This window comes from Diplotaxodon limnothrissa, linkage group LG15 (genome assembly GCF_057381915.1).
Source record: "Diplotaxodon limnothrissa isolate DT_005_m linkage group LG15, D_limnothrissa_male_GT1.1, whole genome shotgun sequence".
Lineage (NCBI taxonomy): Eukaryota > Metazoa > Chordata > Actinopteri > Cichliformes > Cichlidae > Diplotaxodon > Diplotaxodon limnothrissa.
Window position 1 is genome coordinate 25890258 of NC_140610.1, and position 25382 is coordinate 25915639.

At 44.0% G+C, this 25382-nt stretch overlaps 1 protein-coding gene across 1 annotated transcript in view; it reads left to right on the top strand.

The window, feature by feature from the left end:
• The window catches only part of mei4 (meiosis-specific, MEI4 homolog (S. cerevisiae)), a 72408-nt gene extending 54595 nt beyond the window's left edge, over positions 1-17813 (top strand). Inside the window, exon 5 of the mRNA XM_085372498.1 lies at positions 17568-17813. Coding sequence (XP_085228624.1) covers positions 17568-17813 — 246 coding nt within the window. The remainder of the gene's footprint in view (positions 1-17567) is intronic.
• The last annotated feature ends 7569 nt before the right edge of the window (positions 17814-25382 follow it).

Below are 25382 nucleotides of genomic sequence, written 5' to 3' on the forward strand. Positions count from 1 at the left end.
AGTGTGGGGCCTCCCTGCTGCTGCGGAGTCGGGGCGGTCTGCCTCCCCCCACCGCAGGGAAAAGGGTAACACCACCTGGGTCTGGGTGCAGTTCCCCCCTCCAGGGGCAAGGGTACCTAGACCCGGTTTGTAGAGTACGCTTGGGGAGTGTGATCGTGTGTACAGCGTCTCTTTATGTCTGTCTCCACGTTGGTTGAGTGTGGAGTAAGTGCATATGAGAGCATGAGGGTGGGAATGGATGTTTGTATCTGTGTGTGCCTGTATGTCTGTGTCTATATGTCAGGTTGGGTGTCAGGCGCCACCTCTCTGGGGACATCTTAGGCCCTCCAAGGTTTGGAGGCCTATCTCCCCCCACCACCACTTCCCCTGCCAGTGGCGGACTCCCTCAGACATCGGTGCGTTGGTGGTTCTTTGTGTCCGGGGATGGGCGTCCAGGTACACACCGGCTCACTCCTTGGCGGCCGCTTATCGGGGCCTGGAGCCTGGGGCTCGCTCGGGCCACTTCGGAGGTGGGGTGCCCCCGGCCTCTCGGCCTGGGGCTCGGTCACTCAGGCATGGCTGGCTGCCGGCGGAGCTCACGGGCGCGTCACTGCAACTCCCCCTGGCTTCTGCTCCGCGGCTGCTGAGTGAGCCCTCATCTGGGACTCTCCTCAGCTCTTTCTGGGACAGTGGCGCGGCTGCCCCTCTGTTGGTCTTTCTTGGTCTCTTGTGTTCTGGGGGCCTCTGGATGTCTGGAGTTTTGATCTCCTCCATACCTGCTTCATGCCCTGGAGGACGGGGCTGTGGCCCCCCCCACACCCTCTAGCAGATCATTACATGAAGGAACCTTTAAAAAACAAAAAAAAACAAAAAAAAAACCAAGCGCGTCCATGTTCACAGGTGTACACACGGGTGATCACACCCACAAACTACACCCTTTTTGGCTCCTACCTCAAAGCACACTGTGTTCTGTTGATCTTATGTGCTGCACAATAATGTTTGATATTTAGTATTTACTGTCATATTCCCATATATCATTGTGATGTTGTTTATTCTATTACTCTTGTTCTCTTCTGGTTGTTTTCTTTTTTCTTTCTCAGCAGGTGATCCAGGTGATTGATATATGCATTTTTTTTTCTGCTCATTCTGTTGGTTTTTGTTTTTTGCCCTTCTCCCCCGTCCCTCTTCTCAGCTGTTTCTCTTTCCCTCTTTCTTTCTCCCCTTCTTTCCCCCAGTCAAGTCTGTCCCGTATTCAGTAAGTGAAAATAAAATAAACAATAAAAGGTGAATCAAATGGACCATTACGGCAAGGCTGGGATGGTCAATTTGGTAAAGTAAATCCGTTGGGCATCTTTCTTTGCCTTTAGACAACAATTCTGATGGCAAAAGAGCCAAACGGGACAGGCAAAAAAAAAAAAAAAGGTTTTGCTTCTTTGGTGGGAGGAGAGAAGAAAGTTGCTGTTAACATTCTGCGTGACACTGGGGCAAAACAGTTACTCATTTGTGAGGGTGTTTCACCTTTTTCAGCCCAATCGTATTGTGGCGCCGACGTATTAGCGTGGGGAGTTGAAATGGGGGTTATGCGTGTGCCATTGCACGCACGCGTCGTTTGAAGCTTTGTAAGATCCCAAAAGACGCAGGAATAAGTAGTAGGATTTAAGAGTGTAATAAGATAAGATAAGATAAGATAAGATAACCTTTATTAGTCCCACACGTGGGAAATTTGTTTCCCACGGACTGAAACAGAAGATGGCAGCAATGCATGTACAAGGATGCCAGCTGCCGTTAAACCGTGAAGAAGTAGCTCTGTCCCAGAATTCATAGCGCGGCCCAGCTCAGTTTTCAACAATGGTGGCAGCTAGTTAGTTTTAATATTACTTTTATTATTCTTTCTGGGTCACAAAATAAACGTTTAACATATTTTCAGGCGAGAATGTAGCTGTGTAAACCTCAAATATCTGCTCAGTTTATCAAGACACCGCATATTTTCAAAAGCGCTCCGACGTTTTCGGAGACGTCCGTTACCCACTAGCTCGATAGCTAGCCGGGGGCAAGGCTCACTAGCGCCGTGAGAACACCGGACTCCCCGCAAATCATTTTCAAACCCACCGCCGTCTTTCGCTACTCAGGTTAAATATATATAAGTCACTTAGATAACTTACAAATGTTATTGTTTGGCTTTTTTAGTATTTTATTTGTTCCTGAGTAAATCGGCTTGGCTGAGATTAAAGTTATAGTTTTTACACAGCTGAATAAACATCAAGCAGACAGCTGATTATCAGAAGTGTGAGATGCTGGAGAATATACTCCAGTGTCCTGTTATATTTTAGATAGCAAGGAGTTTATTAAACTTCACCGAAACAATCTGCAAATTTCATTAAAATTTAATAAACTATCATCTTGTCTTTATTTTTAGTTAGCAAATACCTTAAATACTTAAAGCTATAAGCTAATGATAGTTATATAAGAGCAGATGCATGCTGGTGCAATAAGCTGTACGTTTTACATCCAATGGATGATCTGATTAGTCGACTAATCGCAAAAATAATCAGTGACTAGTCGACTATCAAAATAATCGTTTGTGGCAACCCTAGTCACTGCACAGGAGAGCTGTGAACAAGTAACTGCAGCAAAGGCAGTTTAGTTAAATGTGTAATAAACAGACTTTACAACAGTCCTTTAACCTGAGCTGATGCATCATGTGTCTGAACATTAATATTCTGGATTATTTCTGACCTTCAGAGGCTTCAGAGACAGGGAGGCAAACAGAAGGAGGAAAAAGAGTAAAGCTTATTTGTCAGTTCTGGCATTTCTACTCTATCAAGTCTTTCCAACTGGGTAAACACTGTAAATACTGTGGTTTGGTCTATGGGGGAACGCCGCTGTCAGATCTGCCACCTCCACTTGACAAATCACCCAACCCAGTGGAACTTTCTAAGTTTCTGATCATGAGAAACTCACAGGTGTGTGTGTGTGTGTGTGTGTGTGTGTGTGTGTGTGTGTGTGTGTGTGTGTGTGTGTGTGTGTGTGTGTGTGTCAGAGAAACCTGTGTTCTTCCACCTCCCCGGGCAGCCGAGATGTCAAGATATGAGCCAAGAGAACGCCGACTAGGATGAGATTGTATCGACTTTCTGTCAGTTGAATCAGTGGACCACCCTGAACCAGATGGTTAGCAGGGAAGGAAAATAAAACACGGGTAGGAGAGGCTCCTGAACGGACAAAGAGAGGAAAAAGGAAGCCGTCAGTTTCGGGGACTTGTTTCCTCCTCTGTTTGTGCGGAAAGCAGAGAGTGGTCGTGTTCACGTCAGTGCAGAACCAACAGGAATAGTCTGTGTTCCTCACCTTAGGTCCAGGTAAACAGAGTCAACAAAACATTAAGATAATAATAATTAAGATTATTGTGGTTTTATTTATGTGGAAATAATATTTCTGAAAGCATAACAGATGCTTTTTGACACATGTAGACATTCAGAGATCAAAAAGTCTGCCACTGCTGAACTCTGTCGAATAGTTCTCAGTGAATAGTCACTGCTCAAAATGCCCATTACCAACTTTACAGTACTTCATGTTTAAATACTTTGGTCATTTTTACAGTATAAACAGCTAATAAATGCAGTGAGTCAGCCTGAAAGAGCAGCGCAACAATGTAAAACTGATTATGCTTTAAGAAAGGAAGCAATTCTTCACATCCAAACACGTCTGGAGTATTTTCTAATTATTGCAGTTTTAGTTTGTTTTGACTTTTTGTTATTAATTCAGTTTAGTCTCATTTAGTTTCCAGAGTGAGTTTTGATTGTTTTGCTTAAGTTTTTATTAGTGTTAGTGTTAGTTTAATGCCAGAAGGAAATCAGCATAAAAACACAGAATCTTCTGAAAGAATCTCCAAAGGCTCAATAAACAGGCCCATCTAAGCTTCATCTGCAAACTGTGATAACCAGTTCTCTCCAAGTTAATGAATACTGAAGCTAGGGCTTAGTTGTAGTTTTAGTTTAGTTTTCAGAGTCAACAAAATCATTTCACATAGTTTTGTTTTCCAGTGTCAAGCTTTTATTTTTTATTTTAGTGATCTAGAATAACCTTACAATCCCAAATTTCAAATCAGAGTTCCCTTAAAAGGAAAAAGAAACCAGATTTTAAGATACAATAGTAGATTTTAAAATTTGACATAGATATAAACACTCCACCAACACTATATGCAGTAACAAGAAGAGACTGACAGCGATGTGGTTATCATTAAACTCAACAGGAAGTTAAACTGATCTCAACTCCGAGCAATTAAAATCGTTGGAGCTAATGCGTGACATGCCAAGCTACCTGTAACTCCCAGTGGAGCAGGAGCCCAGAGAGAGAACTCATCCCACTGGAGGGTGTGAAGTGATTATGATCAGTTACTCTAGTTTCTCAGTGAAAGCTCGTGTTCTTCCAGGCTTTACTGTTCTGGAATAAAAAAGTGATTAAAAGCCGACAGCACGTTCAGATCGAGACAAACTGAGTCACAATGATGTAAAATACCCAGTTTAGTTCCAAATCTAAAGCTCTTATGTCTTCTGTGATTTCTAACATATGAAATAAATATAATGAGTGATGAAAACGACAGACGCGAGACACGTGGGTTAACCTTAATTAAAGTACTCAAAGTTTCTCATGTAAGGTAAATGGTGCCTTTCGTTTGTGCGTTTTAGAAGCAGAATATACTTGTTTACACCAAAAGAAATTATGAAAATTAGTTCTTATGTGATGGTTTTACTGGGCTCGGCCGGCCGTCGTTGTGGGTCTTGCTGATGGCGGGTGGGTTGAAGCTCTGTGTACGGTGCTGCTGTGCAGGCTGACTGACTGACAGAGTTGTTGTGAGTGTGGGCTGAGAAGCTGAAGCTTCTCACTCTCACTGTGGGCTTTCCCCTGCACTCGGGTGACAGATGAGCCCGTCCTTGATCTGTAAATTACTGCCCTTCATGCTGGCGGCCGAGCACAGCTTCATTATGTGCCTCTCCCTCTGCCGCTCTGCCTCTGATTCCCACTTCTCCTCCTTTAAAAAAAAAAAAAAAAAAAAGACTTCTCTGTTTGGCTTTCTGGACCAATTTCTGTGAACCACCTTCCCTCTGCTTTTCCATGTGGTTTCCTGTGTGTCTGCACCTGCATAGTTATAAAAAAGAGCATATAAAAAACTGAGTAAACTCTGGAGTCTACATCAGAATTGCAAACAGACGTGCAGCGATGAGTCACTGAAGGCTCAAATCTAATTAGCACCATTTATCTGCTTTAAAGGAGTTTCGTCAATTAGCACTTTGATGTGAGATTTTTTGAAAGCAATGGTAAGAAGCTCCTCTGAAGGACTGAAGTCCAGAAATCAGCCGGTTCACATTTAAAAGGGCCTGAACTTTGGTGTGTGTGATCCTCGATGCTTTATTGTCAGTCTCGGTTGGGTTCGGGTCTGATCATATAGAGAGAGTTGAGTTTTGTTGTCCTGATGTTTGGTGTAAACGCCAGGACCAAAGGTGCGAGTCGTCGTTAACTCTGTGTAATCTATTCAGTTTGCTGCCGGTGGGCTTCAGTCACGTTTTCCACATGTCTTAAGGAAAATTCAAGGAAACTGATGAATCTGACCTAAGTTTAGATCCACAGCAAAGAAGCTGAATACATCACATGGTTTCACATATGCCTGCTTGAATTTGGCTTAAAATGCTTAAAAATGCTTTTAACCTCCTAGGACCTGGCGTCCACATATGTGGACATCACATTTTGGGTTATTTAGACCAAAATACTCCATTTTGCTCTACAAGGGCCTGATATCCACTTACTGCTACTGTTCTATCAAAATTTTAAACGAATATCCTCATATGTGGCTCTTATTTTTCTTAAAAACAAAAATAAGGTAAAAAAAAAATAATGGTAATTCTTTGTTTTTACATTCATCGGGCCCCAATATCCCCAAATATCAAAGAGAAATTAAAAATGCATGCTGTGGAAGAGTTCGTGTCTTAGAGAAGGTTAAAGAAGGTTTAAAAGCATTTTTCTTTCGGATGTGTGTGTGTGTGTGTGTGTGTGGGGGGGGGTGATACTTCTTCCAAGCCAAATCTTGGTGTATTTTTTCTCTTGAAGATGCAGCTGTGAACATATTTGTGTTTGTATTGTCTAATTTTTGCTTTAAGATTTAAAAATCAGGCCTGTGGTAGCGTCTTGTCTCTGTGGTCAGAGATGTTCAGCTCAAAGTTTTTAGTTGATATTCAGACCAGGAAACACATTTGACATCATTGTCATGACTGTACTGTTAATCTCGCTCTCTCTGCCTCCATTCTTGTTTTCTTCTACTGGAGAAACTCTGATTAACACCTCGGCATGACCATCCCTCCATCACCATCAACGGTGTGCGTTGCTGCGGTCCAGTTGTGGTGTTACGAGCTCCGAGTCTAATCAAATGGACGATTAAATACCTTTCAGAATGCTGTGCTTTAATCTCAGGGCAGCTGATGCTATCTGGGTCGTGGTGCTTCAGACTGCCTCGCTGCATACAGATCTAAAAGGGTTGCCAAGTGCAGGTCCTCCACCTCCACCCATCCACCTCAGTGCAAATTGCCCCGCATATTTCCAAATCCCCGAAGTGGTAATTAACAGGTTCACCCAGCCTGTTAGCCAATGACCCGCTGCGACCCCGCTTGGATGAATGATGGAGGAAATGGGTGAATGAATGGAGATTTCGACCCGCTGATGACAGGGTTAGAAATCACCAAAGCTGTTACAACTTTTCCTGAGGGACACAGTAATGTATGTCCCAGTCTAATGGACTCTGGCTCATAACGTAGATATTTTAGTCTGGATCGATGTGATGGACTGCTAGCACAGTTAAAGAATATATTTTTTATGGAACTGTAAAAACATAGACTTGTTTGTGTTTTGATAATTTAATCAGGTACTCTAAGTGTTTTCTTTAAAGGCCCACAAGTTTTTAATGCCTTTATAACTCAATTGCACGTCACCGTCATGAACACCTGAAATATATCAAGAGGTAACTGCAGAGTCAGAAGCACAAACTCCTTTCCCCTCCTTTCTCCAGGTAAGTCTCCTTACCTGCTGCTTTTAAACATGTCAGGAGCTGTAGTACAGTTAAGTCCATATTCAAATCGAATAATGACACAACACCACTAGGGCTGCCACGATTTGTCGACTAGTCACGATTACGTCGACTATCAAAATCGTCGACGACTGATTTAATAGTCGACGCGTCGTTTGAAGCTTTGTAAGATCCCAAAAGACGCAGGAATAAGTAGCAGGATTTAAGAGTGTAATAACGGACTGAAACAGAAGATGGCAGCACTGCATGTACAAGGATGCCAGCTGCCGTTAAACCCCGAAGAAGAAGAAGAAGAAGCAGCTGTGTCCCAGAATTCATAGCGCAGCCCAGCTCAGTTTCCAACAATGGCGGCAGCTAGTTAGTTTTAATATTACTCTTATTATTCTTTCTGGGTCACAAAATAAACGTTTAACATATTTTCAGCCGAGAATGTAGCTGTGTAAACCTCAAATATCGGCTCAGTTTATCAGGACACCACATATTTTCAAAAGCGCTCCGACGTTTTCGGAGACATCTGTTACCCACTAGCTCGATAGCTAGCCGGGGGCTAGGTCACTAGCGCGGTGAGAACACCGGACTCCCGGCAAATTGTTTTCAAACCCACCGCCGTCTTTCGCTACTCAGGTTAAATATATATGAGTCACTTAGATAAATTAAAAATGTTGTTGTTTGGCTTTTTTTTTTTTTTGTATTTTATTTGTTCCTGAGTAAATCGGTTTGTCTGAGATTAAAGTTATAGTTTTTACACAGCTGAATAAACGTCAAGCAGACAGCTGATTATCAGAAGTGTGAGATGCTGGAGAATATACTCCGGTGTCCTGTTATATTTTAGATAGCAAGGAGTTTATTAAACTTCACCGAAACAATCTGCAAATTTCATTAAAATTGAATAAACTATCATCTTGTCTTTATTTTTAGTTAGCACCTTAAAAGCTTAAAGCTGTAAGCTAATGATAGTTATATAAGAGCAGATGCTGCTGGTGCAATAAGCTGTAGTTTTACGTCCAGTGGATGATGATCTGATTAGTCGACTAATCGCATAAATAATCGGTGACTAGTCGACTATCAAAATAATCGTTTGTGGCAGCCCTAAACACCACACAACACCTCTGATCACATGCTATAAATGTATTATTTCCTGTGGAGTTACTGAATAACATTAAAATGAAACTAAAATCTGGGTGCTGAGCTCCTGCTGCACAGAGTAAACATGAACTGATTCTAATTGTGGTCTTTTAAGAGGACACGTCTCTGTAACATCTCAACTTCCTGCACTCCTCCAGAAAATTGGCTCAAACTCCATTTTGCCAGCTTTCAAAGTTAGCACTTGCCTGGACCTCGGCCTCAGACTCAGGTCGCTGTGAAAATGTTTAGGTTCATTGTGACCTCATGGTTTGGCCTGGATTAAAAATCTGTACCTGGCGTGGAGGGATAGGGCAGTTTATCAGGATCAGCTTGTCTCATCACTGTCAGCCTGCAGAGGAGGAGGAGCGCTAACGACCCGACACTCAGCCCATCATGTTGTCTCCAGCTTTGCGTTTACAGCAGGAAACATGCAGTTATCCTCTGCTGTCTCCTGGTTTCTCCTGTATGCCAGCTCTGTGGTTCTGTGAATAACCACGTTTACAGTGAGTTTATAATGATTGCTGCTGCTGCCTTCCTGCCTATACCAGGATCTGGCAACTTCTAAAGCTGCTTTTGAGCCTATAATAGACACAGCCTGTTAAGTATAAATGATCCTCTCATATCCCTCCTGGGTGTAAATAATGCAAATCTGCTGCCATATGTGCAGTTTAGTTCAGCTGAATGCAGCATTCAGCCCTCAGACCTGTAGCACCATTAAATGAAAATTAAAACGTTAACCAATCAACACAATCAGTTCATCACTGTAAAGAGAACTGCAGGAAGAGGAGGTCCGCTTTTCAGGGAGGGACCTGAAGCTTGTGTGGCCAGAAACACAAACTTTATTATTTTTCATGCAGCAGAAGCTTTTTTTTTTATTATTATTATTGTTATTGTAGTTCTGTCAAAGTTGCTGAATGAACACAAAAAGAGAAACTCTGCAAATAAGTTTGTTTCTGCTTGGTCCACTGGATTTCTCGTTCCCTTCAGCTGCTGTCTGTTCTTTTGCTGGTCGCACAATTTTAACTGGAGGTTTATTTGGTTTTGTTTACTCATTAAAATCATCTGGTGGATTGTAAAAGAGAAGTATTACCCGAGGGAGATTTTAATCTCTCAGACCCACAGAGAGGATCAGAAGCACCCACTGATGGAGGGGTCTCAGCTCATTAGAAAGTCTCTTTAACATCTCCTTTCCTTTGTTTGGAGACGACCTGAGGAAGAGTGCAGTAGATGAGATGCTGCTCGTCTCTGCGTGCGGACGCTCTTAACCACTTTTTCTTCAGAAAGCTTGTTTTCTCTCTGGTCGGACTGTAGTTCTGTAGTCACAGCAGAGTTCACGCTGACTTTTTTTTGCAGCACATTAAAGGAGGAGTTAGATGTGCTGTTGAGCGGGGGAAATGGAAGAGTGATTATTTAAAGTCTGTGGTGTTTGTACCTCGTGTTTTTGGGGCAGATACTCCTAGATGAGGGAGAGAAAATGGTTTGGTTTGATTGGTTTGGTGTGCATTGTACTTTGGATTGGAGGAGGAGGACTGGTTCAGACTGCCTTTAAGCAGTCTGCTGAAAAGTCACAGATGTATTTGAATGTTACAGAAGCTTACAGTACAGTACCTCACACTTCTAATATCTGATCACTAAGAAGTGAAGCCAGCGTGGAAGCACCAAAAGCTGCAGTTCCTCTAATGTCCACTAGTGGCTGGCAGTCAGTCCTCATAACCGCCTAGGTTAAAATGTCTTTATAGGAGAAATTAACACATTTACAGCCTGAAAATATACTCCCATCAGCTCGGGTGAAAGATGGGACAAAATGAAGGTTTTCTTTGTGAGCTTTCTCCTGCAAGATTCACACAAATGCCATAAATCACAGGCTGAATTAACTGAAGACTTACAAGTTAATTATGACACAAAGCCAAACAAGCTCAGATTTCACTCAATGATCCTCATTTCGCTTTCATTTTAAATAAGAAGCAAAGTTCTGTAGTCACACTGAAATCCCATAAATATTCACCCCAACAGCCAATGGGATGAGGAGGAGGCGATCAGGTGATGGCTACAATCACAAACATGTTTTCAGGACTTAACACGAAGTTTCATGATTTTACTCGCTTTCCTCCAAGCTTCCTCTCTCTGTTTTTCTGTATTGTAAAACAAAATTTAACAGCAACGACAAAACCTGCCCTCCATTTCTTACTGTTGGTGGCATCGTGAAAATCCAGTCTGTGGAAGTATCTTAGCAAACACGGCGTGAAGCTGATTTTATTCCCAAAGTTTTTTATTTGTAGTCCCACAGAAGCAGATTCACATATGTTCACCTTTCCTGCCACCAATTTGTGTCTTTGCAGAGACTTTAATGTAAACATGGTGGACAGTTGTTCAATAACTCTGTGACCTCTAACTGAAACTAACATGGCAGCAGCCGCAAAGCTAATGCTGAGGCTCCTTTAACCAGTGGGTGGATGCAGAAAGCTGGATGCAGCTTCAGATTCTGAAAAATGAAGCTTTTCAGTGCTTTAAACTGGTATTATTTTTAATGACCAGCAGGGGGCGATTCTTGTCGTTGCAGAAAGGCCCTAGGTGCTTTTTGTCATGGTCCTGGGTCAAGCGACCCAGTATTTGAGTTCCATGTATCTTCTGTATTCATTTGCACCTAGCTTAGTTCACCTAGTTAATTTCTAGACTGCAGTTTAGTTTTGTTCCTTAGTTGTTTATGTCATCTTCCCCTGTACTAAGTCTCCCCGGTTCATGTGTCATGTCTAATCTCCATGTTTCCTGTTTTACTTTGAAAGTCTGTATTCACTGTCAGTGTATTCAGTTTCACTCCTCCTGTCCTGTCGTTAGGTTCATGTGTGTCAGCTGTGCTCCCATGTGTGGCCACTTCCCCTGATCATCCCTCATGTGTATTTAGACTCTGTGTTTCATACAGTCTGTGTCGCGTCGTCTGTGTTCTCACCTCCATGTTTTCCCGGTCAGTCTTTACAGCGAACATCATAGTCTCTGAGTTTCCTTAGTTTGTCACAGTAGTAGTTTTCCCAGTTTAGTTATAGCCTAGCCACGCTATCCTTGCTTTGTTTGTACACCTTGTCTCCAGCCATAATAAAGGCTCGCTTTCTGTTAAGTTCACTCCCGTCTACTCACTTGTGTACGCACCTGGGTCCATTACACACATTTCCGCACGATCTGCCTCCGCAGATCTTGACACTTTTGCTCTGTGACCTCAGCAAGCGCTTTCCTGATGAGTTTCTTGGCTCACTGAATGAAGCCTGAAGTTGATTTTGTTGTTTTGTAAAATACAGCCTGTGACTAAAGAAACATTAAACTCCCTGAAAAATGAGTTTTATTGGAGTAAATGTAGAAACTTTGGGAGGTTGTTGATTTTCTTAATCAGATTTGATAGGAGGAGGCCCAGCAGGTCCTCTGAAAGTATTTCTGTCTCCTGCAGCGGAGCTCGAGCCCCCGTTATGTTTCTATATGCTCCTCGCAGATGCTCCATCACCGCTCCCTCTGGATCCTCGTTCCAGTTATCGATTTCTGCCGTTCATTGAATCTCGCTTCATGGCTTCATAAATTTCATGGGCATGTGAGTGTTTGACAGGTTGGAGATTAAAATGGAATATCTCGCCAACCTCACGGGCATAAAGCTGCTCGACCTCCTTGACGTTGCTTTGTTGTTGTCAAATGAAAGTCGTGGTATATTCTCCTTTACAGAGGTTTAAATCTGGTGGACGCACAGGTCTGCAGACAATAAACCATTCAGGTTGCACATATTTCAAAGGTAAAAGTTGGGTTTTATTGTTTTCCTCTTATCAACAGTCCAAAGCCCACAAATGAGATTGTGACTTTCCTGAAGGAGGACCCAGAGACCACGAACTCCTTGTCGGTTTGTTCGAATTGATTGGTTTTGTATCACCTGCAGTATTTCTTTTAGGCTGATGGATTTCACTGATATTGATGAGTCATAATATAAGAGCCATTAAATTATTGACTTTGTTTTTTTGGTGACCTTGTTAGAACTGAAATGTTTCCCCAGTTCCTCAATAAGTTGACTGATTGAACTCGCGAACAGTTTAGCAGCCCCTCTGTGTGTCCTCTGGCCGGTTTGTCATGTTAGATTTCTATCAATTAAACCGCAAGTCGGTTAGCTGAACCAGTGATGGGTAGTAATGAAAATAACTGGACTTCATCAACAGTGATTAGGTCTGGTTGTTTTTAGGCCTGTGCTAATTACAAGAGAGTAAATGGTAAATGGCCTGTATTTGTATAGCGCTTTTCTAGTCCCTAAGGACCCCAAAGCGCTTTACACTACATTCAGTCATTCACCCATTCACACACACATTCACACACTGGCGATGGCAAGCTACATTGTAGCCACAGCTGCCCTGGGGCGCACTGACAGAGGCGAGGCTGCCGGACACAGGCGCCACCGGGCCCTCTGACCACCACCAGTGGTCAGAGGAGGTCTAGTCCCTAAGGACCCCAAAGCGCTTTACACAACCACTCATCCACTCATTCACACACACATTCACACTTTGTAGCCACAGCCACCCTGGGGCGCACTGACAGAGGTGAACAAAGATAGGTCATATCTTTGTTACATAAACTCAGTGAAGGTAATAACAGAACTACAGTCAGCGGCTTCATGTGAAGCCCGAAGTGTGATTGACATTTTGCATATTAAAACATTCAAACATTCAAAGTCCTTTAGTTGAGCGTTAAAAAGAAAACAAAAAAATTTATAGCACAAAAACTATGTAGTGATCATTTTTGAATCGTACATAGTTATATTTCACATTAATACTCAAATAAAACAGAATACTTTTTGTAAATTCTTTGTCACAAAAATGAAGTAAATGCTATTTTCACTTTTATGCTTGACTTAGCAAATATCACAAGCTGTGCCACAAAAACAAAAAGTTGACGGTCTAACCCGAATAGAATAGAACAGATTTCTACTACTCTAATTTTAACTGATTAATTCACAGGCACCGTTATATATGTGTCCAAACTTTTTATCATAACATTTTTATGCAAACTGGAGAAAATGACCTGAGTGTAAGTCTGAGGGTAAATGCAACGACGTATGTAGCCTTAAGACTGAACTGAAAATCTGAAATCAGACGCTGAATGTGTCCGATATCAAACAGCAGTTAATCAAGCAGCATGTAAGCCTGAGCTCTGCTCTCATCCACAGCTGCTGTATTTCACTCAGGCGATGGATCTGCTGGCCGAGCTGATGCACTAATAGTCTTTAATGCTCTGACTCTCCTGGTGTTGTTAGTATGCTCCAAACACAGACGTTTGCATTCAGTGATTAGCTACCAGTGCTGGTCCACTCTCACTAATCAAACGCCGCATTTAGATTAAACAATAACAGAACGTTCTCACTCGAGGGGTGTAACACAACAAAGGGCCGGCTCATCTGCAGGTAATGAGCAGGACTTTTTATGTTTGAATAGCTCCATGTATTTCTGTCAGGTTTTCCACTTTGCTGCTCAGGAGACAGACAGCAGTTGTGCGAGCTGCTTTCCCCCCCACGATTGAATATTAATTTCACAGCTGAATGTCTAATTTTTTTTTTAACTGATTATATAATCAAATTATGAAACACTGGTTGACAGCCCTCCTGAGATCAGTGCAGAGCTTTGGTTGTTTTTCTGGTATAAAGCGAGAGGTTCTTTTAAAAATTAATCATGATATTCTCTCTGCACTTATCCCTCTGTGTGAACCGCTTTCATTCCCTCGTCTCAGCTTCACCACTTGGTCGGTTTGTTGGTTTTAAACGGATGGTAGACCAAAGCCTGTCGGCGGCACAACGACGTGAAAGAGGAAGGACTCAGAGCGGATTGAGTTGCCTCTCTAGCAAAGACCTGCGAAGCCTCGTCTCTGCCTTCACGCCTGTGTTCACCACATCAGATGAAACCGTCTCCATCTTGCTGACAGCCGCTGACGGCCGATTGTGCGAATATCTGCGGCCTCTTCGTGTTCCACCAAATATAACCACATGCTGTGAGTATGTGCATACCATAAATTCACGGTTCAGACGCAGAGCTAACAGGACTGTAACCTGCTGTCACGCTCACACTGACTGACATGCCTCTAAATAAACAGCACAGTTACATAAGCATGAGCTTTGCATGTGTGTGGTGCAGTCTGGAAACAGCACAGCACATATTGAATAATCATTATGTGTGAGCCCTCCAACGAGCTATAAACATTAAACATTTCCAGCTTTGTATTGTTACTCTTGGATTCTATTAGAGTAGCTTTGCATGATTTACGGATCATAATAAACATCCTTTATTTCACCCTGAGCCTCGGTGGAGCTCGCATCCCTACTGGTGCCTCCTGGTGTCTCCTTCACACCCCCGTGATTGTGCCAGGACACTTGGCAAACCTTCTTCAGGTGACACGTATGGATAAGCTGGACTTCCTGTGCTAACATAAAGCTGAACAGGCTGAAGGTGACGTAGAGGACACTAAGAAAAATCAGTGAAGAAAATGCAGCGGTCTGTGACCACCACCTGCAGAAGTGAGGGTTGGTTTGTTGTTCCCTCTCCTGTTCATCTGTTTTCACGTCAGTTTGGATGAAAGCAGCTGAAATGGATTAACAGTGGTTTGATATCCCTGACTTTGTGTTGTACTGAGCCGATCGAGTGTTCCCTGAATCTGTTTATTAACAGTGTCTTATCGGTTGTAATTCAGCTTCAGCTGGCTTTTTGGGAGCTCTTTTCATTACCATGAAACATGTCATACATCTATAGTTACATTAAACGACCAGTGGGTGGCAGGGTGTGGAGTGACACATCGCTGTCCAATGTTGTGGTTTATGTGCAAGTATACCATTAACACTGACACAAATACAAGAGAACAGTCTTTGACTAGCTGTCCACTGTAGTCACCACTATGCGTGAAAGGGTTAATACATTTAAATTCTTACGTTTTAGGATTTTAACTGATTTTTTGTAGCTTTGCCTTTGTACAACACCACAGTAGATTTTAAATTAGTCAAGAATTTTTTGGCTTTAATTCAAGGAGTTCAACAAAAGTTTTTCATGAACTCTTCAGGAATTACTGACATTTTTATAACTATACAAGTTAAAGGTTAGTTAGTTAAAGTGCTGTAGCTGCTTGGGTTTAAATGTGTTGGTGGAACGATTAAATGTACCTGCAGGTGTTTCTGGAGCTCTGATCTCAGAAATGTGACGCAGTGATTGAGCAACTCATCACGACTGTTAGATTTGTATTGTTTATTGTCATTTATGCTTAGAAATATTTAACCATATATGCTTGGAGGTGTATAATCGATTGTGTAGTGATAGGATGTGTGATCCTTAGTTGTCTGCAAAGACTTTGTGTGCATTCCAGAGCACTCTGGCATTCACACCCACATTCTTGTCTTATTGTTTTATGGTAGGATAAACTTATCTGTTTTAGGCTAGGTGCCTTTTGTTTAGATGAACTGCTGGACTTCCAGATTTAGGGAAGTCATTTATGGGGTCACACTCTGACCACACACACACACACACACACACACACACACACACACACACACACACACACACACACACACACACACACACAAGTATACCTATGTAAGATGTTATATGTTAATGAACCAATGCATATTCATGTAAACCACAATAACAGGAGTGCTATGGGGAACCTGGCTGAGAGTCTGGCGGAGGTCAAGTGGGTGGAACGACACTTGGCTCCAGGCAGGTCTCCCTCATGCATGAGTAACACGAAGAACTTTGCCTACTTGCTGTTCAATGCTTTTGGCTGTGTAGTTAAACTGTCTCGTTCCAGCGGTGGGCCTGTGCTAGACAGACCCAACAACGACTAAATATTATCTTATTTGGTGATGGTGAAATTGGCTTTTTCCTTTCTCCAGTCAGACTATCAGAGGCATTTTTAATTCAGTGAGTTCAAGTAATGAACAACAACAAAAACACAGTTCTAGTATTCTGCGTGAGCGGAAGTTAAAATACACCCAGGATCCCAAAAATGTTGGGACACTTTGGAAAATATAAATATTTATTCACAGTACAACGCACAAAGCATCAGATGCTTACACTGAGAAACAGTTGAAGTCACTTTAAATTTGATGGCATCTGTGTTCAGTGATTTCTGGAAGTGTTCCTGATCCGTAGTCTCCACAGAATCAGCGCTTCCGGAGGACCAGAGATCCCAAAGATTTCGATTTTTACAGTTGTTACAGTGGAAGATGACATATTTGAAGTGTTCACAATTTCACATTTCCCTGAAATATTTCAATGATTTTTTGACAGTTTATGTGTTTTTGGTGAATCTGTGTGTCTCTCAATGTTTTGTCTCTTTGTGTCAGCAGAGGAGAAGCTGGAGAGCTTTCAGGCAGAAAAACATGAATCGGGATTTTAAAAAATGGCTGCTGACCTGATGCTGATGGGGTCCGGGCATTTGTGTTTGTGTTTGTGTGTGTGTGCATGTGTATGTGTGTGGGGTTAAGAGGGTGTTGTTGTCACATCCTGTCGGTTCTCTGAAGGTTTTTGCCAGGAGGAATACCTGACAGCCATCTGGCGCTTGTTTTTCTTTGTGATATCCCTCACACACCAACTTTGACATGCAAATAACACACACACACTCTCTCTCTCACTGGGATGTAGTTGGTATGAGATGCGGCAGCTTCTGCTGGTTTGAATAATTACGTTTTGATTTGAGCTGTTGTGTGTTGTATTTCCTTTCACTCAGTTTGTGCTCTGAAAACAGTCGGATCTCGTGTTTCTCATCTTTCATCTGCAGTTAAATAACTCGTGGTACGAGTATTTGTTGTTTCATCATCTAAAAACCCATCGTCTCAGGGATTACCCCAGTGCTCCAGTTCTTTTAATAATCATTTGGGCTCCTGCAGATCCTTCAAGTCTTCAAAGTCAATGATCTCAGTTTGAAAATAAGCCCTTAATTGACGCTAAAATATTTCAAATTACTTTTTTGTTGTTGTTGTCTCCTTAAAAACGAGGATGAGTTGCGACAGCTCGTCTCGCTGTTGTCATGTCTGAGACCTGCCAGCACCTTACGCAGACCTTCATCACATGAGACCAGTTTGGAAACCCCCCGTTTAAAAAGATCAACAATACAAAATTATCTCCTCCTGCTTGTTCTTCATGTCCTCCTTCTCCTTCCTCTTCATCATCATCTTCTGTCTTCTCATCCTTGTCTTTCCTCTTGCCCCTCTTCTTGTCCTTGTTCATCTTTTTGCCGCGTTTCTCCCCTCATGTTGATGAGATTTGTATCGCTGTAACAGTGAGTGAAGTGAGTGGAACAAGTACTCCTTGTTTTGTGCTGAATTCTGACCTTAAACCTCACACAGGAAACTGGTCCTTTCATAGATTCGAGTTTTGGTTAAACTAATTTTCCTTTACAGGGGCGTGACGGCTCGGTGCTTGACACGTTTCCCGTCGACCGGTACCAGAAGTCATGCTACCTGTTCACCGTCCTGGAGGAGCTCCTGCAGAAACCCGAGGTGGCGCACAGGGTCGAGGTGGGCCCGGAACAGTTGGAATTCCTGAGCCATGTGGAGCAGCAAGTCTTCCTCCTGTCCGATGAGTTTCCGTTATTTTCCATCCGAATGTGGGGGATACGAGGTCTCCTCACCCCTCTGAGCAGATAGGATATGTCTGGAAACATTATTCCTTTCTCTTAATGCAAAAAATCTGACAAAAAAACCCCCAAACATTAAATAAATGTATCGCTTTGAGTGCTTTATTTTCAGATATCTCATTTCTTTGTGCCACAGCGGGCACACACTGTAGTTTCTTAACCAAAACACATCATTTATTTGCCACAAATACCAAAGGCGTCAGATGGTGCAGCAGACAGAGCTCCAGCACACCCTATTATTGTAAAAAAAGAAAGGCTTTAATTGGCATTGGTAGACGACCCCAACCCTCCCATACACAGAAGTCTCACAGACATATTAAAAAATTAAAAACACATAGCAAGTATTTTTCTCTATTTACAGCCTTAATTTGATCTATTTGTAATGAATTTATCTGCGTTAGCTCCTGTGTCAGGAGATAATATATTTTCCTTCTATCACTTTAGATAAAACCACCAAAAATGTGTGAAATGTTTCTACTGGAGTCTGTTTTTTTTAAGCGTCTTTATTCTGCTAAGTGGTACAAAAACATTAACTGTCTCAGTATTTCATTATGAGCTCTGTGTGTCACGGTCCGCTGTGACGGACCGAGTGGAGAGTGCGTGGAGGACTCAGGTGCAGACACGAGTGATAAGGAAGTGAACTTAAACAAAAGCGAGCCTTTTATTGTGGCTGATGAATACAAAAGAAGCAAACCAGAATAAGGGCAGCACAAGAGCAATAACTAAACTGGGGAAAACTAATACTGTGACAAACTAAGAGAACTCTGAGACGAAGATGATCACAAAAGACTGATCGTGAAAACATGGGGGTGAGAACACAGACGACGCGACACAGACTGTACGAAACACAGAGACTAAATACACATGAGGGATGATCAGGGGAAGTGGATGCACACGGGGAACACAGGTGACACTGATAATCATAACAAGACACGGCAGGAGTGAACGTAACACTGATGGGAGATGGGCAAAGTAAAGCAGGAAGTACACAGAGGTTCAAACAGGAGGAGAGAGAGCACGGGGAGAACGCAGACATAACGGGCTGGGGAAAACATAGAATAAAGCACAAAGAGAGACGAGGGCTCATAAATACACAGAGGGGCACACAGGGGGTAAGAGTCACGAAGGGAAAACACATAAGGAACAACGTAACAGATCAACCCAGGAAGCATGGCCTAAATAAAGAACAAAATACAAAAATACATGAAAACTAAGAATACTGGGCCCACATGGCCCAGGACCATGACACCACCCCCCCCTAAAGGGCTGGCTCCCGACAGCCCAAACCCGAGAAACAAAACACAAGCGAAACAGAAAACACCCCACCCAGGGCGGGAGGCGGGGGACCAGGACGGAGGGAACAAAACGAACCAAAAACAAGGAGCACGAGAACAAAACTGAGTCCACAAATACACAAAAGAGTCCAGAACAGGAAGGCGAATGTCCAAAGAGGCCCGAAGGCCAACCCGAGAGGCGACAACACAAAAGTCCAGTCCAACCGTTCCGGAGGCCGGCCACGGGAAAGGTGGCCACGGTGACAGAACAGATCCGGAGGCCGGCCGCGCGGAAGGCAGCGGCGAAGGCGGAGCAGTTCAGGGGGCCGGCCGCACGGAAGGCAGCGGCGGCGGCGAAGGCGGAGCAGTTCAGGGGGCCGGCCGCGCGCAAGGCAGCGGCGGCGGCGAAGGCGGAGCAGTTCAGGGGGCCGGCAGTGCGCAAGGCAGCGGCGAAGGCGGAGCAGTTCAGGGGGCCGGCAGTGCGCAAGGCAGCGGCGGCGGCGAAGGAGACGACGGAGCAGTTCAGGGGGCCGGCCGCGCGGAAGGCAGCGAAGGAGACGACGGAGCAGTTCAGGGGGCCGGCCGCGCGGAAGGCAGCGGCGGCTTTCCAGTCTCAGGCGTGCTGGCCATGGCCTGGTGGGCACAGGACCAGCCGATGGCGATGCGGGGGCCGGACCAGGCGTCGCTGCAGAGGCTGAGGCTGGGCCAGACGAGGACGAAGAGGCTGAGGCTGGAGCTGCGGCTGACGAAGACTCTGAGGCTGGCGCTGCGGCTGACGAAGACTCTGAGGCTGGCGCTGCGGCTGACGAAGCACGGGCTGGAGCTGCGGCTGACGAAGCACGGGCTGGAGCTGGACTAGGAGGAGCAGAAGCAGAAGGTGGCTGGATGGGCTCCTCGGGCCCTCCAGCTGAGGTGGCATGGTGCTGGACGGGCGGCTCGGGCCCCCCAGCAGACGTGGCATGAGGCTGGTGCGGTTCTCCTGAACCCCCAGCTGACGAGGAAGGTTGCTGAACGGGCCCCTCGGACCCTCCAGCGGAGACAGGAGGCTGGACGGGCTCCTCGGACCCTCCAGCGGAGACAGGAGGCTGGACGGGCCCCTCGGACCCTCCAGCTGACGAGGCGTGAGGCTGGACAGGCCCCTCGGACCCTCCAGCGGAGATAGGCGGCCGGGGCAGAAAGCAGTCTGAGGCGGAGAGAAAGCTCACGCCATTCCTAGCAGGCTCAGAAGCAAACTGTACAGCCGACGTGTGAACCCCTTTCGCTGTTTCATGAACCTGGGCTTCATGTGGTACGACTATGAGAGCAATGCTAGAAAAAGTCCTGGATTCTACAGAGACAAGAACATGGTCTGTGGTTTCGTTGTGTGCTCCTTCAAAACAGTTACACACAGTTCTTTCAGCTCTGGAGCCCAATTCCGTTATAGTCTCCGGTCCCGGCAAATCAACACTCATCTCACTCTGCTTCATAGAAGGGACGTGAGGCGCAAAAACGCAGTCACTCACCGGAGTTAGTGCGGTGCAACGGCGGCGCCGGCGCCGCCCCCTTCTGGTAGCTGGCGCGATGGGCGCTGATGCCACCACTGCAGAGGGTGGCGTAGCGGCAACATCCTCCTCTGCCCATATCCTCGCTAATGAGGCAGGGGAAGCGAAGTCTGAGCGGGTTGGAGACGGCGAGCGGCTGGTAGGCGGTGCAGCAGGTGAGAGTTCCTCCTCTGGGATGAGCCAGGGTTTCCACCGGAGCTCGTCCTCCCGATAAGCCCGTAACACCTGCTGACGCTCATCGTCCCCGAAGTCTATGGCCTCCACCGCCTCCGTGTGCCGGTTAGTGCAGCATGACGGTGGCGGAAACGAGGAAGCCGATCCACGGTGAGGCGATGAAGGGAAAACACATGGCCCAGGACCATGACACTGTGGGGATTTGCTGGACTTTAAAGTGTTTGTCTTTGGATGAATGACACTGAAACATAATTGAAATGATTCACGGTGAGCGCTAATAGGATTGATTTCCCCGTGAAGCCGACACAGACCCGCTTTATTTCTGTGAATAATGACTGGAGCTCTTGACCTTTGATATCAGAGCTTTTGGTGTTTAACAGAGTCAGAGCAGGTCTGTGAAACTTATTAGCTGTTGGAAGGCAAGTGTTTAAACTTTGATCTGATAATTTGATCCATCCATTTTATTCATGTATTTCTTAACGCAGGTATAAAATGAATCCATTAAAAATCTGACATGGAATAGATGAAACGTTCTGGAGGTCTTTAAACTCCTCTACAGGTTTAGGCCACGCTGTTAACGTTTGGGTAAAGACTATGAATGACTCATGATGAATGGTACCATTTATTATTAAATGCCATGTACAGCAGGTCCCCGTGGGTTTGCTGTCTTCCAGGTCATGGCAGCCTTAGATTAGGCCCATGTGACCCTGATAGGTTGGCAACACCTCAAGATGACAACCCCACTAGAGGTTCATTATCTCAAACTCCTCATCAGCTTTGATAACTAAAGAAGCCTTTCAGATAAAAGGTGAAGCATTCATGCATCCATCCATCCATTTGTTTTGATTCTTTCTGTCCGGGTCCTCATTAACTGCCCCTCCCATTCTTTAGGAAAAAAGAACTTCACTTGTTTGGGAGCCTATATGAGCTGATATCGTTCCAAGATGGCAGCTCCTCACTCTCTCTCCTCCCAGAAAGCTGGTGCCTTTCTGGCGCCCCACTTAGGTCATCTTTCTGCTTTGGTTTGTAGTTATTTCTAATTTCAGTCACGTGTTGGTTATAGGTTAGCACGTAGTTTTCTTTTGTCCTTCTTTTCCTCAGTTTATACTTAACAAAGGAATCTGCTTTATGTCCTTAGCGAGCCGGGCATAACCATATCTCTGTGCAGGCTGAAAACATCTTCATGAACCTAAAAAGAAGTTTGCACCAACTTGAGTTTTTAAGACTTACAGAATATCTAATAAATACATTTTAACTAATGAGAAAAGTTTTTCTTTCTGAAACAAAGACATTACGTGGCTGATCACTTAAAACAAACCATTTGTAGGCAGTGTATAGGAGCTGTTTTGTTTTCTGGTTTCATTTTGGCCAGTTAAGCTCAAACTGCAATCAAGCTTCAGTTTTTGTTTCCTGCAGGTTAATAGTCCATCTGGATAATAAAACAGAGGGATCCTATTTCCCAGAATGCATTGGATAATGATGAAATAATGGTTAGTCGTTTATGAGCTTCAAGTTTTCCTTTCCTCCGTCATCCACAAAGGGAATTGATGTGTTTGACGGCTTACAAACATCAGCTTCGGCGTTAAATCCACCATGTTAGTTGTTTTGATGCCAGAAGTGATCAAAACTAAACTGTGTCCATACGCTGTGGCTGATAATTAGTGCTAACTAAGTTTCCTTATTCACTAAAATTGGAGCACAATCTTTGATGATTGTAACAGTCACGGCCCTAATAATGCAAAGTTTAAGGCTGCGTTATTAAAAAAATCACTGCCTCTGATTAACAGGCAAACTATACATAGAAACTAGTAACAGGTTGTTTTTTTTATCAGGCTGTAAACAAGTTTATTTCTATGGTAAGATTGGACATCTTAACATGTGTGCCTGTGGGGACTCAGGCACTGTTAGAGACCCTCAGAGGAACTGCATGTTTTGGGACTTAAGTAATGGCTTAGTTTTCCGATAGTTTTTCCGATTTTAATTTGCAGTCAAAAATAAATGAAAATAGAACTCACTGTGGTTATTACAGTGAAATTATTGTAAATGTTACGGCTGATGGAAATTATTTGACTTTTACATCCACTCATCTCTCTCTCTGAATTTTAGGAAGGGAAAAATGTAGAGGGACTAAAACGAGGTTTTAAAAAGTCAGAGGAGACGTGCTCTATTATGTGGAGTGTAAATGACTCCCTGACTGTCTCTGGTATCGGATTCTTCTAATGGAGGCTGTATCTCTGTCAGCATCCTAATGATGTGGGCTGCCATCGTTCGGTTTCCAACTCCCTCCTCGGGAAGCCGAGAGGCTCCATCAGCAGTGCTGCTCTCTCCCCTGCTGTTCATTCGGCGTGTGAAATAATAATTTGGGCACGAGCGCGGCTAAATAAGCTTCCTGGTACGTCATCGATACCATCGCTCCTATTGTGTTTGCTGCAGGCTTCTGGCCCTCTCCGTCTGTGATCTCCTCATCTTTCATATCCTGTTGAGAACAGCAAACCAGGCATAGGGCTCGCATTAGAAAAAAGAAAATTGGGTCGCTCATACGTGCGCTGCTGGTTAATGTGCCTCTGTGGAGAGGTGGATACGTCTCTTCCTGTTGGGGGTGTTTGACGGGCGCAGGCATGGCGGATTGGGTCATCAGCTGAGTACCCCAGTGAGAGGCACTCCCAATGATGGATGATGGGAAAATGACTTCATAACATGAGAAGTTCAGAGGCTGGTCCTGGTTTATTTGTGTTTAGCATATAGAGCCTGAATCATTTGTTCTTCTTTTTACATGTCTGCACTTTCTAAATCTTCAAACTTTATTAGCTTTTTAGCTTTACATGAAAATTTGCCCCTGTTGTGATGTGGTTCCTCTTGCATGCTTCCAGCAAAGGTTCAAAGTTAGTAATTGGACAAACATTAGTTTCATCTTCTTTCCTTTGACGTTATCTAAGCTCTATATTAGCTGGCCATTCGAATCATAAAGGAGTTGTTTGGTTCAGGCTCTGTTTGGTCTTTCGACTGGATAATGTCTGTAAATATTAGTGTCACTGCCTCTGCTGAAGTTCCTGAAATCTGCATTCTATTTAATGGCGACCAGGGGGCAATACCTGTGTTTGAAAAATGACATCTGCGTGTATTGAGATTTCTCACACGACATGAATTAAGGGTTGTGTGCCATATTGGATGCGATTCAAACGCTGGCTGAGGAGACATTTATTCTGGTTGGCAGTAGTTGTTGGAGGTTTCTGGCTCTTGCTGGGTGAAATCAGTTCCCAAGAAGGCATGTTGGCGTTGTTAGAAGATTGCCTGGTTTTTCATTTTTATCTGCAAATGGTTGCTAACAACTCAAGAAAGTGCAAGGCAAACTTTTTCAAAGGCAAAACTTTTAGTTTCCGTGTTTGTGGACGAGTCTATTGCTTCCATTCAATCTATGACTGCAGCGGTATGCTAACAGCCAAAACAGTCGGAAATATACATTTGTCCCCCAATGACCACTGGTTGCCAGGTGGTTGCAGATCAGACTTTAGGCCTGTGTGACTGGAGCCTACACTAGCCTACCTTGCTTCTCACACACTGAAAATGGCAAACAGGTCAAAGTTACGTAGTTGGTGGTCACGTATCTGCAAAACCTCAGGAGAAGACTGTGGAGGCAGAATAAAATGCCAAATAAACAGGTGCCTGGATAACAAAAGGCTTCTTCAGTTCTGACACCTGATGGGGATTCCCAATATTTTTTACCACCTCAAATGTCGTCCTGAGAGACGATGCTCCCGCCTCCCATCGTGTGAGTCATGAAGATCACGAGTCAGTGTGTGAGTGGGAAATATAGTCTGGTTACAGCAGTAAATATGTTTAGTTTTCGTGCGTGGCAGAAGAAATGTTTTCTTATACTTCCTCTGAAGGAGCAGTGGTACTTTAGGCAGCAGACCAAACCTCTCTGAGGAATATAAGTGATGTATTGTTTTTCACTTATCATTAATTCAACAACTTTGACTGCCTGTAATATTATTATTATTATTATCATCATTATTATTATTTACAGTGATGTACTGAGGGAAAATAAGGGACGTTAAACCCTGTGATTTGCACTGAGCGGTGGGGGAGGCAGTGCAACCCTATAACCATAATGAAGACTCCAAACTGAAGACTCAAAGAGATGCATTGCAGCCTCACAAGGCTTGATTTAAGTTTGTACTGCTGAAGTTGTATGGGGTATCCTCTTCGGTGTGGAGAAGTGAAAACCATTAGAGGCAAGTTTTTGGTAATTTCATGGCGTTTGTTGGGTCAAAAAGCTGCACCCTCAAGTGTGTCTATGCTTATTTATTTGCGAGTTGTTGTGACGGAGATGAATCTAGTTTGTGGCAGTTGCTGGACGGGCTGACCGTGAAATACTGAAGGGATGATGAAAAGCACAGAGAGCTTGAAGTTCAGGTGCAAGAGCATAAATCAGTGAGGCTGTGAGACGGCTTAGTGTGGAAAGCCCCGCAGAAACTGAGCAGGTTGTGTAAATAATGCATCACTAAGCTTTATCCACACTCTCCCATTGGGATTGGATAATTTATGAGCTCTGACTTCTTCAAACTACACAACCCTGATTGATCTGAA